At 45.4% G+C, this 15199-nt stretch overlaps 1 protein-coding gene across 2 annotated transcripts; it reads left to right on the top strand.

Moving 5' to 3' along the window:
• Positions 1 to 1130: 1130 nt before the first annotated feature.
• LOC148659718 (transmembrane protease serine 9-like) lies at positions 1131 to 14464 on the top strand. 2 transcript variants are annotated; one of them, XM_088637425.1, is made up of 10 exons: positions 1131 to 1281; positions 6577 to 6594; positions 7229 to 7397; positions 7645 to 7913; positions 8750 to 8904; positions 9087 to 9342; positions 10105 to 10285; positions 12047 to 12300; positions 12493 to 12584; positions 12702 to 14464. In XM_088637425.1, the coding sequence occupies exons 1-10, from the start codon at positions 1227 to 1229 to the stop codon at positions 12972 to 12974; spliced, it is 1722 nt and encodes a 573-aa protein (XP_088493551.1). In that variant the 5' UTR covers positions 1131 to 1226; the 3' UTR covers positions 12975 to 14464. The 2 variants fall into 2 exon arrangements, with proteins under 2 accessions (XP_088493551.1, XP_088493550.1); XM_088637424.1 differs by having other exon boundaries at positions 1132 to 1281; positions 9087 to 9378; positions 10117 to 10285.
• Positions 14465 to 15199: the final 735 nt, after the last annotated feature.

Genomic DNA, 15199 nt, shown 5'->3' on the forward strand with positions numbered 1-15199 from the left:
TTTAGATACCCCAGCGAGTAGAGCATTACAGCAGTCAATTCAAGAGAACATAAATGCGTTGATCAGCTTTTCAGCCACAGTTAGTGATAGCATAGGGCATAATCTAGCAATATTTCTGAGGTGAAAAAAGATGTTTTGACAGTATGCTGCCCATGTGGGTCGAATGTTAAGCCAAAATCGAATATAACCCCAAGGTTTTTCAATTTTGATTGAAGCACAAGTACAGAACCATCTACAGATAATGTGCTCGTTTGTGTCTCTACATGTCGCAACATTTGCCAATTTGATATCCATGCTAAAGGTAAACAGACTAGTTTTTATGTGTCAGATGTTTGCAGTGAAAGGGGAAGATTGTGATCTGCTGAGTCACTGGTGTCTGACTCTAGCCTGTTAAGCAAATTATGTGTTAAAGGAATTAGGGTGACAGGTCTACCTGCTTGAGAGTTACTTCCTGAACCTAACATTGAGGGTTTTATATTGGGAAATGGGTTCCTGGACACTCCTTTGTTGTACAGTATGTGTTTATTTTTGGTTCATCCATCTGAAAATCTTCTTTCCTATCCAAAGCTCTTGTAAGGCAGGCCTTTGGTTAAATTGCTCCAAAAGTTGTTGTTTTTTTTACTTACTGTAAGTGTATTTATTTACCCTGTAATCTGGGACATTTACAATCTCTCATCAAAGAGCATTGATAAGCTCAGGTGTTGTGAATGATGTGTCAATGTTTCTCTTCTAACTTTATTCTTACTGTAGAGTCAAGGCAGCAATGGGGTTAAGGGCAGTTCTATGACATCCTCACTACTGCTTCTCTCTCACTGTCTCCTGTCCTGTTGTGTGTGTTTAATAGTGAAGGATTTTCTGTGATCTCCTCTCTCTCACTGTCTCCTGTTTTGTTGTGTGTTCATGACACATTTTTTGATATCTCCCGTCCTGTAGGGTGCTCATTAAGAAAGGATTCTCTGTTTTTATAAGGATTCTCTGTTTTTAAAAGTTAAACAAACCGAGTGGGTGAGAGATCACTAGAATCCACTGAAACTGCTAACAGCCTGAGGAATGATGACAGAGGGAAGGCGAGGCAAAGCTGGAGTGAAGGGGAGGGTGAGAAGAGGGAGGGAGAGAGAGAGAGAAGGTATGTGACAGACAGGTGTATTTCTGTTCCTCATTAAAGCAGGAGGTGGGGGGACAGGGTACAAACACTGTGATACCTGAAGCAAGTCAAACTTTGAACCATGGCACTGCGAGGCAACCTGTTCTCTCTCCTGGCTTTGCTGCTGTTACCAACAGGTAAGCTATTGTCCTAACTGTATGTGTGTAACCCTTGTGCATATTGGTCTATGTTAATCTATGTATGTCACTGTCTATTTGTGTGTTCAGAGTTTCTATTTTATATCTGATTTTCTAGCAAGAATAAAGGCCAATATTTGAATTATTTTCAGGTTTATTAAAATACAATTTAAAAGAATCAGAATCCAGGACACACTGTTGATATAGTTTAATTAAATCATCTGGAAAACAAAGGCATGAGCTGGTGTACTGTACTGGGGCCATACTGGGACTCTATGTGGTCTGTACCGAGTCTGCACTGGGTCTATACTTATACTTTAGCTGTATTGAGTCTGAACTGGGTCTGTGCTGGGTCTGTACTTTAGCTGTATCGACTCTGAACTGGGTCTGTGCTGGGGCTGTACCGATTCTGCACTGGGTCTGTATTTTGGCTATATTGATTTTGTACTGAGTCTGCACTGGGTTTGTACTGAGTCTGCTCTGGGTCTATACTGGGGCTGTATTGGGGCTGTATCGAGTCTGCACTGCGTCTCTACTGGGTCTCTAGTGATGTTCAGAGAGATATCTAAAGGCACGGCAGGAATCCAACTGAGTCCAATAGAAATAACTGTTTCCGACTGTGAAGGGGTTTCTGTACGATTCCTGCTGGATCTCCTTGGTTGAGGAAATAAGGAAGAGACCCTCCATCCAGTTGTGACAAAACAGAAAGTATTGACATCTCAGACTGATTAACATTATCATTGGGCACCCCTGGAAAGCCCATCCATTCATTTCTGGGAAATAATTAAATGTTAAAAAGTGTGCAGGAGCCTAACCTGGTTGGGATGCCAGTCCTTGCAGGACACACACGCACACACACACACACACGCACACACGCACACACGCACACACGCACACACACAATGGGGGACAATTGGGTGCTGCCCATTCACCACTTAACCCAGGCAGAGCTTCCTTAGAATGGGCTGGGCACACAGCAAACAGGAGCTCCGGGGCAAAAAACCCACACAGACACGGGGAAGAGGCACCGAAACTGAGGGCACCGCCACTGATGGGACAGAAAGTGAAAGGATCAAAACGGAGATCCGGATTCGAAATGCTGAGGAAACCAGGTTTCTGAGCTATCCACAACACTGACATCCCGAATATCCGAGCTGCGCCCGAATGGACCGACTCTGAGGGGGCTTCAGAACTGAACTTGGACACTGTTGCACTGCAAAATATCAACGTCAGAACGCGGAGGCACCCATGGATTATGCAGAATGGAAGCTTTAGTGAACAACACAGCTGCCAAAGAACAGCTAATTAAACCTAATTAACTAAACTTACTAACTAAACTAACCTGAACTACTTCCCCCACAGCCCCTGGAAAAAGGGAGGTACAACTAAAGTTCAGTTCCATGGTACACCATGGCAAGCCAAATCCTAGCAGCTGGGTTTGTTTCCAGACTGGGGGCCGGTGGGGCTTTCTACAAGAACCCGAAAACAGTTTCCTGTGACTTCAGCAAAACGTGAGTTCAAAAATGCGGATTGATTCATTTAGCTGCTATCATTCCATCTTCCGTACAAAACGGTATAGGGCTGTAGGTAACGTTTCCAACAACATCAAGAGATTCCGTTCGAAGACCCAGCACAATACTTCAAGTCTATCCAGGAAGTTCTGAAATAATAATAGCTCAATTGTTTCCTATATTCGTGCTCACCCATCAGGACTTTATCTGCGACGCAGGAGTCACAGCTGTGTGCTTGTGACGTCTAGGTCATTTTCCCATTGGACTGGCTCTTATTCTCCTAATCCTGGAGAGTGTACACCAATTTTCAGGAGCTCTCTCTCAACAGGTCTGAAATCCTGTACTCTTTTCTATACTCTGCCGAGAACAATAAGTCTCCTACAATCCTGAAGCAATTTGTCTTTAGTAGGGCTCTAATTCCGTTTCTCCTGGTGTGAACACAACCTTTCTCCCACTAGCATGTAGAACCTTAAATTTGACTTCATTTGAGCTGAATCTCTACCCACTTCTCAGTCTTATCCGAACTGGACTGTGTCAAGCTCAGGGCATCCTGGGGGGCAATTTCTAGCATGTATTTCCATTATGGGTATACAGACAGCTGGGTTTTTCTTTTGTGAAGAATGGGAGCATGTGAACATGTGAAAGCTCCTGCAGTGCTTTATTTCTGGATGTTCTTGCTTTCTCTGTGGGGCTCTGTACAGACCCACTCCAGCACAGAAAGGGGTGAGGCCCCGAGGCTAGTGATGAAAACCAGTTGTACCAGTTTCAGACCACTGGCCTTTAACACAGGAACCCTGCTCCCTCCCTCCATTGTCTTGCAGCTTATCAATATGACGTCAGTGTTCAAATAGTCTCCTTTCTTCCTTCAACCTGTGAAACACAGCTCGTGCTTGTATTTCATGTTTGTTACTGTGTGTTCCCATAATTACAACAACAACAGAGAAACAAGGAAGAAAATGTGTTTATTACTTCCTGTTGCCTAGAGGAGGATTGGGACATTTGTTAGCACTGACCTTGTATTTTGGCCCTCTGTTTATTTCTATTTGAATAATGCTTTTTCCTTTAAAAAACAAAAACAAAAAAACTTTGGAAACACCTGGAGTCAAATCAATGTTCACTGGTCACCCTCATACAAAGCCCTGTCCCTCAGATAACAATGACTACAGGCCAGTAGCACTGACGTCTGTTGTGATGAAATGCTTTGAGAGGATTATGGTATCCGTGCTGTGCTCAGAAGTGAACACTGTACTGGATCCGTATCAGTTTGCATATAAACACAGATGATGCAACTAACAGCATTATGCATCTTGTTCTAAAACACATAGAGGACCCCAATGCCTATGCTTGGATGCTGATTGTGGACTTCAGCTCTGGATTTAATACGCTGCAGCCTCATCTATTGATAAGCAAGTTGAAGCAAATAGCCGTTAACCATAACATGTTACCATAAGATGGTACCATTCATTTTTAACAAATTGCACATCATATGTCAGGGTCAACAAAACTCTTTCCGAGTCACGATCTATAAGCACAGGTGCCCCTCAGGGCTGTGTGAGCTCTCCAGCTCTGTTCACACTTTATACAAGTGATTGTACAAGCAGTAGTCAAAGCAACTTCATTTTCAAATTCTCAGATGATACAGCTGTGCTTGGCTTAATGCACAGAGGTAGCAACTCATCTGTGTACGTGTCAGAAATCCAAAGGTTTGTGCAATGGTGTGACAACAAAAGCCTCATTCTGAGTGCTAAAAAAACTAAAGAAATAGTTTTAATCCCGGAGCAGTTGGTGATCACTATCATTCAGGTTGATTCATGTAAGTACTTAGGTGTAAACCTAAGTTTACACAGTAACCTGTGCTGGTCTACTCATGTTGAGAGTGTTTGCTCCAAAGTTCAGCAGCTCTTATATTTCCTGCAAAGACTAAGAGTGTTTGGGGTTCGACAGGAAGTAATACTACTCTTTTACATTGCTGTAACCAAGAGCATTATCAGATACGGTTTTTCAGTGTGGTTTGGTAATCTATCAGTTCATTTTAAATCGCAAATTACCCACCTCATCCAGACAGCTTGGAAGGTCATGGGAGTGAAACAGCACCCCTCCCTACAGACAGTCTTTGAAAAATCCTTAATCAAACAGGCAGCAAAAATTATATCAGATCCTTCCCACATCCTCAACTCTGTATATTATTTTCTTCCTTCTGGCAAACGTTTTAGGATTTAAAGGGGACCTGTGGTCCTAATTTCTCAGGCTGGTTATTAAATAGAAGGAACAAAATAAATTACTTGAAGGCAAAGAAGAAAACTACAAATTCTAATTTAAGTACAAAATCATGAACTTTGTGAAAGTACTGTAAGTCGCCACGCTGTCACAAACCCCTGGGCCCACCACAAGCAAGAGTTTCCACGAAACGCGACGTGACGAGGTACTTCCTGCTCACTAGTCACTGTATGACTAATGTAACAACATGTTGTTAAAGTTGTGTGACGAGGTCCTTCCTGCTCACTAGTCACTGTATCACTAACGTAACACGATGTTGTTAGGGTTGCGTGACAACGTCCTTCCTGCTCGCTAGTCACTGTATGACTAATGTAACACGATGTTGTTAGGGTTGCGCAGCACATATTTCACCACAGAAATGTTCCGATCTGATCTACATGCAGAGTTAACAATAATTAGTACTTGAGGGGAAATGGGGTAGTGCATGTGATTTAAGGAACAAGCAAAGAAGTATATTGGAAAAGAAAATGTGTGATAGGGAACAGCGAATACAGAATGAGGAATAAGTGAGAAGAAATAGGGAATACAGGAGATGGAGCAAAGAGTAGGGTCAAGGTTCAGACAAACCCCACTTGCCCTCAGAGCCTGACAACAGGTGGGAGATGTTCAGTTGTGTTACTGTTATTCTTCTGTCCCTTAAAGTGAATATTCTTCACAGCGAAAAATATTTAAAAAAATAGTTTAGTGAAAGTTATCTGTTGAAACAGATCCTAGCATTCAGTTCAGTTCCTGGTACAATTAAAAAATGTACTTTGATTATTTCCACACTAATAACCTGTTCACCATATACTGACTTAGCATCAGTTTCCCCAGTGGCTCAAACAACAGAGCCTTTGCAAAATACAGACTGGGCTACAGTCCAGACATTCAGTTTTCACAGTGACACAGGCTCAGTGCAGCTGCAACCAAAGACCTGCAGCCCAACAGGCCAAATGTGTTTGCTGGCTTTGAGTTTGTTGGGACCTCCTATGTTTTCGCAGTACCAGTGCTCCCCTGTGGCTGGGAAAGGCACATTGAACACTGAACTTGTGATCCATGAGAGTAGTAGTACTGTACAATTAGAATCATTGTACTTGGCAAGGTTTGCTCAGCCCCCGTAAGCAACAGTTACCCCTTGTGGCTGGGAGGAGGGGCAGGGAATTTCCAATGTGAACAGGGAGAGTCAGGGACAGTGAATGTACATGGAGAGTTACAATGGAAGCAGCATCATTTCTGGCTTGACATCACTGGTGAGTCCAGGTAGAGATCAGACTGTTGATTCCCAATTCACTGCAATTACTGGAAAAACAGCACACTGAGTCTTTCCTCCTGGAGGATGCTCTACTGTGGTCAGCTGAGGGCAGCCTTGCAGATTACAGTACAAGAAACGGCACTCATTTGTGTTACACTACCAGTAGTGTGTTTAGACAAGAGTTTTCACTTGCACAACCCCCCTTCTGTTTTTTATATAACTTAGTAATTAAGCCATCATTGTCCTAATGATTTTTATCTTTTGCTTACTTTTCAGAATCACAAGTGCAGACTGGTAAGAATATTGAATCTCCGGATAGTAAAAAACACACAACAGGACGGGAGAAACAATGACAGTGAAGAGATCACAGAGACTCCCTCAGTGGTAAACACACACAACAGGACAGGAGACACAGTGAGAGAGAGGAGATCACAGAGAATCTCTCAGTGGTAAACACACACAACAGGACAGGAGACACAGTGAGAGAGAGTGAGAGAGAGAGGAGATCACAGAGAATCCCTCAGTATTAAACACACACAACAGGACAGGAGACACAGTGAGAGAGAGGAGATCACAGAGACTCCCTCAGTGGTAAACACACACAACAGGACAGGAGACACAGTGAGAGAGAGGAGATCACAGAGAATCCCTCAGTGATAAGCACACACAACAGGACAGGAGACACAGTAAGAGAGAGGAGATCACAGAGAATCCCTCAGTAATAAACACATACCACAGGACAGGAGACACAGTGAGAGAGGGGAAATCACAGAGAATCCCTGAGTAATAAACTTACAACAGGAGAGGAGACACCAGTTCACTAATAAACACAAAACACCGTTCACTAGCCAATCAAGTACCTAGTCAGTAATTAATAAGGCAAGAAACTACAGGACCTACATTAACTTAGCTTCTTCATTTCTCTAAGCTCCAGTCTGTGGACAGGCTGTCCTCAACACCAGGATCGTTGGTGGTCAGTCTGCCCAGCTGGGGTCCTGGCCCTGGCAGGCCAGTCTGCGTCTGAATGGGGCCCACACATGTGGGGGGACGCTCATCAACAGCCAGTGGGTGCTGACTGCAGCGCACTGCTTTTCAAGGTAGGAGAGAAACAGGACCCCCTCTGTCAGTATGTACAGTGCTGACAGGAACTGCAGATTGTGATGACTGTGGACTGTGACAGACAATGACTGCAGAGCTTATGAGCTCTTAAACTCTTATATAAGTCATCGGTACCACAGAAAATGTGATGAATTACTGGGTTTTGTGATCATTCACACTGGTCAGTGAGAAACTTTTTCTATTGCCATCAGAAATGTTTGAACTATTCTCGCTTTCACTCTCCAGCTCCACAACTCTGAGTCAGTGGACAGTGTATCTAGGAGTGACAGACACAGGCTCTAGCACCAACACAGTGTCCAGAGGGGTCCAGCAGATCATCAAGCATCCAAACTATGACTCTTCAACCAACAACAATGACCTGACCCTGATGAAAATGAGCAGTTCTGTCTCCTTCAACAACTACATCCAGCCCGTCTGTCTGGCTGATACCAGCAGCATCTTCTACAATGGGACCAGCTGCTGGGTCACTGGCTGGGGGACCACTGTTGAAGGTGGTGAGTGTATCCCAGTGAAACACATTCCTTTGCTAAAACAGACCACTGTTATGAACTGGCTTCATTACTCTGTTCTCCTACCCATTGATAGCTGATGTGTGGAGATCCCTATTACCTGTAAAGTGCTTTGAGTGGAGTGCCCAGAAAAGCACTATATAAGTGTAAAGAATTCACACATTATTTCACCTATTAGAGGTTGTACTGACCTAATCCCTTCTCTTAATTGAACATGGATGATTGGATATCTGCACCACAATAGAAGGCCAGTTGGAATGTCAACACAGAAAATAAACACTTGCACTCTACTTGCAGATCATCTGAGCCTACATGATTTTACACCTGTGTGTGGATACTTGCAAGAGAGTTACTTGCAAGACTAGCTACACGAAGGAACACAAGAGAGTGAAGGCTTGGCACTATAAATCAATTCACTCCTCATTAACACAGCTCCACTGCCATTCTTCATCAGCAGTGTATACTGATCAGTGCATTAGTGCACATGACTTGACCCCTGTAAATCTCCCTGTGAAATTTATTGAGGACGAACTTAGATTATCCTGCTCACTCTAGAAATAGAGTAATGCAAGTTAAGTCGAGCTCTCAGTCTGCGATCCGATGATTTAGATCTCAGTACACTGAGGACCAGGCTCCATCGATGGATGAAAGAGACTCTGTCATGGTCGACATGTTCAAATTCCTGTAAAGATCTTTATCTTCTGGGACACTGGAGGGTTAGAAGATGAGGGCTCAGCAGATCCTGCTACAGTTGTCCTTCCCAGAGATAAGTTCCAGCTTTTGGGCACTTTATGGTAGTAACAAACTCTCTTGTCTTCTAGGGACAACTCTACCCTCGACCCTGCAGGAGGTCCAGCTGCCCATCATTGGGAACAGGCAGTGTGGGTGTCTGAATGATGTGATCTTCGGAGCAAACAGTGTCACTGGCAACATGATCTGTGCGGGAGTGCTGCAGGGGGGAAAGGACTCCTGCCAGGTAGCTCAAAAAACCTTTTCTCTAAGCATCTCGCTGTTTACAACAAGTGTTGAGCTGCACCACACAGTGCTCTTGTTGGGTCAATGCTCTGTACTGGTAGTTTCACCAGACACAGACTGGTGTTAGTGGATAACACTTTGTGGTCAGTCTGCCTGTTCTAACAGTCTTTTATCTGTCTTTAGGGAGACTCAGGGGGTCCCCTGGTCTGCAAGCAGGGCTCTGCCTGGGTTCAGGCTGGTATTGTGAGTTTCGGTTATGGCTGTGCCCGGCCCGATCTCCCAGGGGTGTACACCAGGGTGTCCCAGTACCAGGACTGGATTAACGGACAAGTGGGGTCGGGAGCCACAGGCTTTGTGACCTTCACCTCCAGTGGCACAGACGCCGACAGCAGCTTCACCTGTGGTGCCACAGCAGCAGTGCCCACTGCCCCTCCCACAACTACAACTACTGCCAGCCCCAAGACTGCAGGCCCCAGTGAGTAAAATCCAGGATATATCCAACGTGAGAGTGTGTGGAAGGAGAAGAGGATGACACAAATCCACCCATCTCAACAAGCCGAACTGCTGTTTTCTCAGTGATTTGGTGATGATACTGTAAATGGGAGCATTAGACACAACAGATGTTCAACCTCTAATAAACAGCAGAAGGGATTGAACACCGTCCCTCGTGAATCAATATATTAAATATGAATGTCCATAACAAAATGGGTCGTATTTTCCAGATAACGACACGACACCACTAATATCATCACCTAGTTTCTTCTTATAGGCTTTCTGTGGAAAGCTCTTGCAGACCATTCAGTCGAGCTGGAATGTCTTCAGCTTTTTGCCAGGGCCCTTCAGTAATAATGACATAAAGCATTTCCAGAGCTCTCCAAGAGTTGGATGACTTTGCAGCTATGGTCTCTAGTTCTTCTCTCTCACAGTACAAAAAGGTGCATGCGACATCCATTGACTCCATTTAGATTCAGATGATAGAATCACATTCTGGGGATCCAAAGGTCATGCAATAGCAAGACTGAGAACAATTACGGCAGACTGCTTTCTCATGTTGTTTGAACACCAAATTTGATACACTTAATCCATTTAGTTTAACACATTATGCGAGACTGGGTGATAACAAGAATCACACAGCTTAATCACAATGGCAAGATATAGGACACCTTTATCTACTTCCAATGATACGAATCTGCTGACTTACTGTGTCTTCCAGCCCAAGTCTGCGGGAGGCCCAGACTCAACACACGCCTCCTTGGGGGTCAGTCAGCTGCAGATGGGTTCTGGCCCTGGATGGCCAGCGTGCAGAGGAACGGCAATCACGTGTGTGGGGGGACCCTCATCGCCAGCGACTGGGTGATGACAGCTGCACAGTGCTTACCCAGGTACAGAGCAACCCCACCTGTCTATCTCACCCAGGTACAGACCAACCCCACCTGTCCCTCTCACCCACGTACAGACCAACCCCACCTGTCCCTCTCACCCACGTACAGATCAGCGCCACCTGTCCCTCTGACCCAGGTACAGACCAACCCCACCTGTCCCTCTCACCCAAGTACAGACCAACCCCACCTGCCCCTCTCACCCAGGTACAGATCAACCCCATCTGTCCCTCTCACCCAGGTACAGACCAACCCCACCTGTCCCTCTCACCCAAGTACAGACCAACCCCACCTGTCCCTCTGACCCAGGTACAGACCAACCCCACCTGTCCCTCTCACCCAGGTACAGACCAACCCCACCTGTCCCTCTCACCCAGGTACAGACCAACCCCACCTGTCCCTCTCACTCAGCTACAGACCAAAACCCACCTTCCCCTCTTACCCAGGTACAGACCAACCCCACCTGTCCCTCTCATCCAGGTACAGACCAACCCCACCTGTCCCTCTCACCCAGGTAATGACAAACCTCACCTGTCACTCTCACCCAGGTTCAGACCAACCCCACCTGTCCCTCTCACCCAGACAGAGACCAAAACCGACCTGCCCCTCTTCCCCAGATAAAGACCAAAACCCACCTGCAAATCTCCAATCCACATTCCCCTGTAACAGATCTCTCTGCAAACATATATCCAAGACCACGCATATTCAAGACTCTTCTGGGTAATTCTGGATCACCCATATGACATCATGTATTTCCAGCAACCTAATTTACTGCATCTCTTGCAAAAAATGCCCAGCTATTTACATTGGTGAGACAGGTAGGAGACTGGGGGACCATTTCAGGGAAATATGGGCTCTCCACGCCCATAGTTTCCCATTTTACCTGTACATCATACCTGATCCGACTGATCTCTCCATCTGCATCCTCACAGAGGGGTTTCAGAACACCTATTGCAGAAAGATATCCGAAACCAAATTTATCATGAAATTGGGATCACACCTTCCCCCTTCTCTCAATGACAGATTCATTTCCTTCTAATTCTCTCTATTTATTTGCAGGTTTTGACTTCACACCACCCGAGAGTCGATGCTCCTTCTCTCCTGCCTCCTCTCCACTCCCAGCTTTTGTGCTCCCATGCTTTATCTATCAACTGCTGATCTTCCTCTCTCCCTCACACCTGAAGAAGGTTCCTAAGCCGAAACGTTGCGTCTCTTTTCTTTTCAGCATGGAACAAATCTTGTTCCTTTCCAGCCTGCGCACACTAACGAGGCACCCTACTTCTTCAACCTTTTTGTTTTCTGCTTGCAATGGAAACATAAATGCAGGGAATGCAGTGTTATTTTCCCCAATAAAATCAGCTACATAAGTGCAGGAAATCATAAAAAGGGGGAACACACAGTGAGGAGCCCCTGTACTACAACTGTCTGATGAACATGATCACTTTCGCACTGATGATGCGGGGCTCAGCTGTACAGGTACTTGGGACCCAGTAACAACCAGCTACATAGAGAAGAAAGGAAGTCACTGAAGAATGGTGAAAAATCAACAGATAAATCCCAGAAGAACTTTGACTCACTGCAAGAAAGTGTAAAAGCTTGTAACATCAGGGGGTGAAATGGTGAATATTGACTGATTTACACTGATGGTTTGATGATGTGTTACTTTCCCTCTGATTTGCATTAGTGTTTGTCACAGTGGTATTACAGTGCAATGTTCTCAGACTCTGTATTAAACCCTCTCTCTCTGTCTCCTTCTCTCTCCAGCTCTGTGAACACCAGTGAATGGAGAGTGTTCCTTGGCAGGCAGAACCAGACAAGCTCCAACACCTTAGAGAAATCCACTGGAGTCCTGAACGCTTTCACCAGCAGCCTTAGTGGCACCAACATCGCCCTCCTGAGACTGGACACCAATGTCTCCTTCACAGACTACATCCTGAGCGTCTGCCTGGCAGGGGCAGGAATCACATTCACCCCTGGCACTCAGTGCTGGGTCACCGGCTGGGGCAACACAACTGCTGGTGAGTCAGGCTGGAAGCTTCCCCTTGAAGTTCTATGAGGAGTCCATTTCTTGATTGCAGACATGATGAAAGTGTTTCACACAGCCTGAACCAGCTGCACAAATGGGGACCAGTGTTTTTTAGCGGGGGGTAAAGTGGGGTATCATGTGTTCCAGAAGATGCTAAAATTGCTGTGCTTCTCTGTTCCTTTAGCGCTCCTCCAGGAAAAAAATACAACAATCGTCCAGTGTGACAACGGGTCTTCAGCTGACACCATCTGTACTTCTCCTCTGGACCTGGAGCAGGTGAGCACACCTCCATCACAACTCTTCTTTCAGTTTCAGATTTACAGAAGTTATGTAGTTTTGCTGTGGTCAATCAATCCATGTCATGTTAACCTCCGTCTGTCTTACTCTGCACAGGGAGACACAGGAGGCCCCCTGGTCTGCAAACGGAACTCCATTTGGATTCAGGCCAGTGTGATTGTCCCTGGCAACAGCACCACGCGCGCTCTCTCAACAACGTCGTTCATAACGGTCTCACGTTACGCGAGCTTCCTGCAGGCGACTGTGGGCTCCAGAGTTCCCCTCATCTCCAAAAGCAGCCCCAGTGCCCGCTTCACCCCCTTCACCCACACAGTCCTCCTCCTGGCTGCACTCCACCTTCTGCTGGCTGCCTGGATCTCCACATTCTGAGCCCTCCTTCCCAAACTTTCACTGACAGCTACAGACACACTGAACACCTGAAGAATGAAACACATTTGAGTTTTAAACACAGAGCACCTTTCCTCAGATCAATGTAACATAAACCTTCAGATCCTGAATCTTAATCACCTTCTCGGCCTCATGATCTACAGTCCATGTCACACAGCTCCACACAGGATGTAAGAGCTCAAAACTCTTACATAAATCCTCATGGCTAGTTGGGCAAGTTCCATGTTTTTAACAAAAAGGGGGAACAGATGTCACTGAATTCAGCTCAACAGAATCTGCTGACAGCTGAAACCCTCCTCCCCTCAAAATCCCATCCTGCCTCAGAATCGCTGGTATGAATCTCCCATTGTTATCAGAATCCAGCTTAGCCAGCGCTCAGATAGCGATTCATCATCACCGACATCCCCTGATAGACACTGGTCAGCATCAATCTCACTCAACTTTACCCACACAACATCAATCCTCGACAGCAATTGGGCAGCAGGATTCTCCCTGCTGATTGGTCAACAAGGAACCCGCTCCACATTGACTGGTCCTGCATCACCCAATCTTTCTGTGTTTGAGAAAACCACTGTTTGACTTCAGTGTGCTCAGCTGCTGTCACGCCCAGTACACCTAGAGGGCTCTGTACTTCTCTCCTGTTCCTAGTTCCCTGTGATTATTCATGTCTTTCTGGTGTGTCTTGTTGTGTAGCCTATTTACTTCCTGCTTCTGCTCTGCTCCTCACTCAGCATTGAGGTTCGGATGTCCTGAAACCCACCTAGCATCAGGTCGCCCCACGTCCGCTACCTGATGGCATAGGTTTCTATACGGCATTCCTTAACAGCTGAGCCAGGGCTAACCCCCGTCTCGCTGCTACGCATAGGTTCTTTTTCGCTCTCCTGCCATTCCACGGATCGTCCTTTCCGACACCCGGCTGTTCTGTGAAACATGTCCTGAACTAGCAGAAAACCGTAACCGTCTACTGCACTGCTTCTCCAACCAGTACACCACCACAAGGGATCTGCAAGAAGTCAACAAACCCATTCAGACTCACAATGGAGACAACAAGTGCAGCACACAGTTAAAAACTCAGGGAACCAGAGGTTCTGAGAGGAGTGGAAGTGGCCTGGTCCTGACGTTGAATAAGGGTTTGCAGATGGGTTTTATATGAAGGGTGGTGGGCAGTGAGGGGGCAGGTGGGTGGGCTGCTCCACTCTGCCCACAATGTATTCTTTCTTGAACTCTTCGTCTTCCAGGGACCAGAAACACAGGAAGCACAAAGGCAGGTTTTCATGTACCTCATACAAGGACTTGACAATGAAGGCAACTCGTTAAATGTTTTTCTCAAAAAAAGAAAACATAGATTTAATTCTTCTACATATAAATACTGTTTTTAATAAAAATGCATGTTTTATATTGAAGATCTATTTTATATTAAGCACAACAACAAACAAATAAAAAAAACAAAGTACACAGAATTAAAATGGAAATGGCGGTCAAAATAATGATTATCAAAAGGTCTGTCCAGTTTTCTCCTTCCTCCATTTTTACTGTGACTCTTTCTGCTGAAATCAAAGATTTTAAATAATGCTCTATAACAGAGAGTAAGGAATAAGCTTTAAGTAAAAGCAACAGCACAGCAGAAGAGTCCTCACACATTAGGAGCTATAGTCCCAGTACAGTAGAACAGTCCTGTTACAATAGGAGCTACAGTCCCAGTGTAGTAGAACAGTCCTGTTACAATAGGGGCTACAGTCCCAGTACAATACAACAGACCTGTTACAATAGGATCTACAGTCCCAGTACAGTACAACAGCCCTGTTACAATAGGAGCTACAGTCCCAGTGTAGTAGAACAGTCCTGTTACAATAGGGGCTACAGTCCCAATACAGTACAACAGTCCTGTTACAATAGGAGCTACATTCCCAGTACAGTACAACAGACCTGTTACAAGAAACAAGAAACGGGTTTATTCCAGCTGAAAAGAGAAGAAACAAACAACACAACGTTCCTGCTGTGGTGTGACACCCGAAGAAGGATCCATAGCTGAAATATTGTGTTTTCTTTCTTCTCTCGTCAGCAGGGCATAAACCTATTACTATTACTAAGTCAGTAGCTGTAGTAAATCAGTGCTGGTAGCTCACAGATACACTCGTTAATAGCAAAAAGGTTGTCGCTGCTATGCATTTACCCTCCCTCTATATGATCATGTCTCATGCTGTGCA

This window comes from Lepisosteus platostomus, chromosome 6 (genome assembly GCF_059453375.1).
Source record: "Lepisosteus platostomus isolate fLepPlt1 chromosome 6, fLepPlt1.hap1, whole genome shotgun sequence".
NCBI classification, from domain to species: domain Eukaryota; kingdom Metazoa; phylum Chordata; class Actinopteri; order Semionotiformes; family Lepisosteidae; genus Lepisosteus; species Lepisosteus platostomus.

Excerpts from the sequence above, each read along its gene's own strand:
- LOC148659718 (XM_088637424.1), top strand. The coding sequence starts at position 1,227 with ATGGCACTGCGAGGCAACCTGTTCTCTCTCCTGGCTTTGCTGCTGTTA. Across the intron at positions 7,398-7,644 it reads GCAGCGCACTGCTTTTCAAG|CTCCACAACTCTGAGTCAGT; the intron begins GTAGGAGAGAAA and ends TTCACTCTCCAG. Across the intron at positions 10,286-12,046 it reads GCTGCACAGTGCTTACCCAG|CTCTGTGAACACCAGTGAAT; the intron begins GTACAGAGCAAC and ends TTCTCTCTCCAG.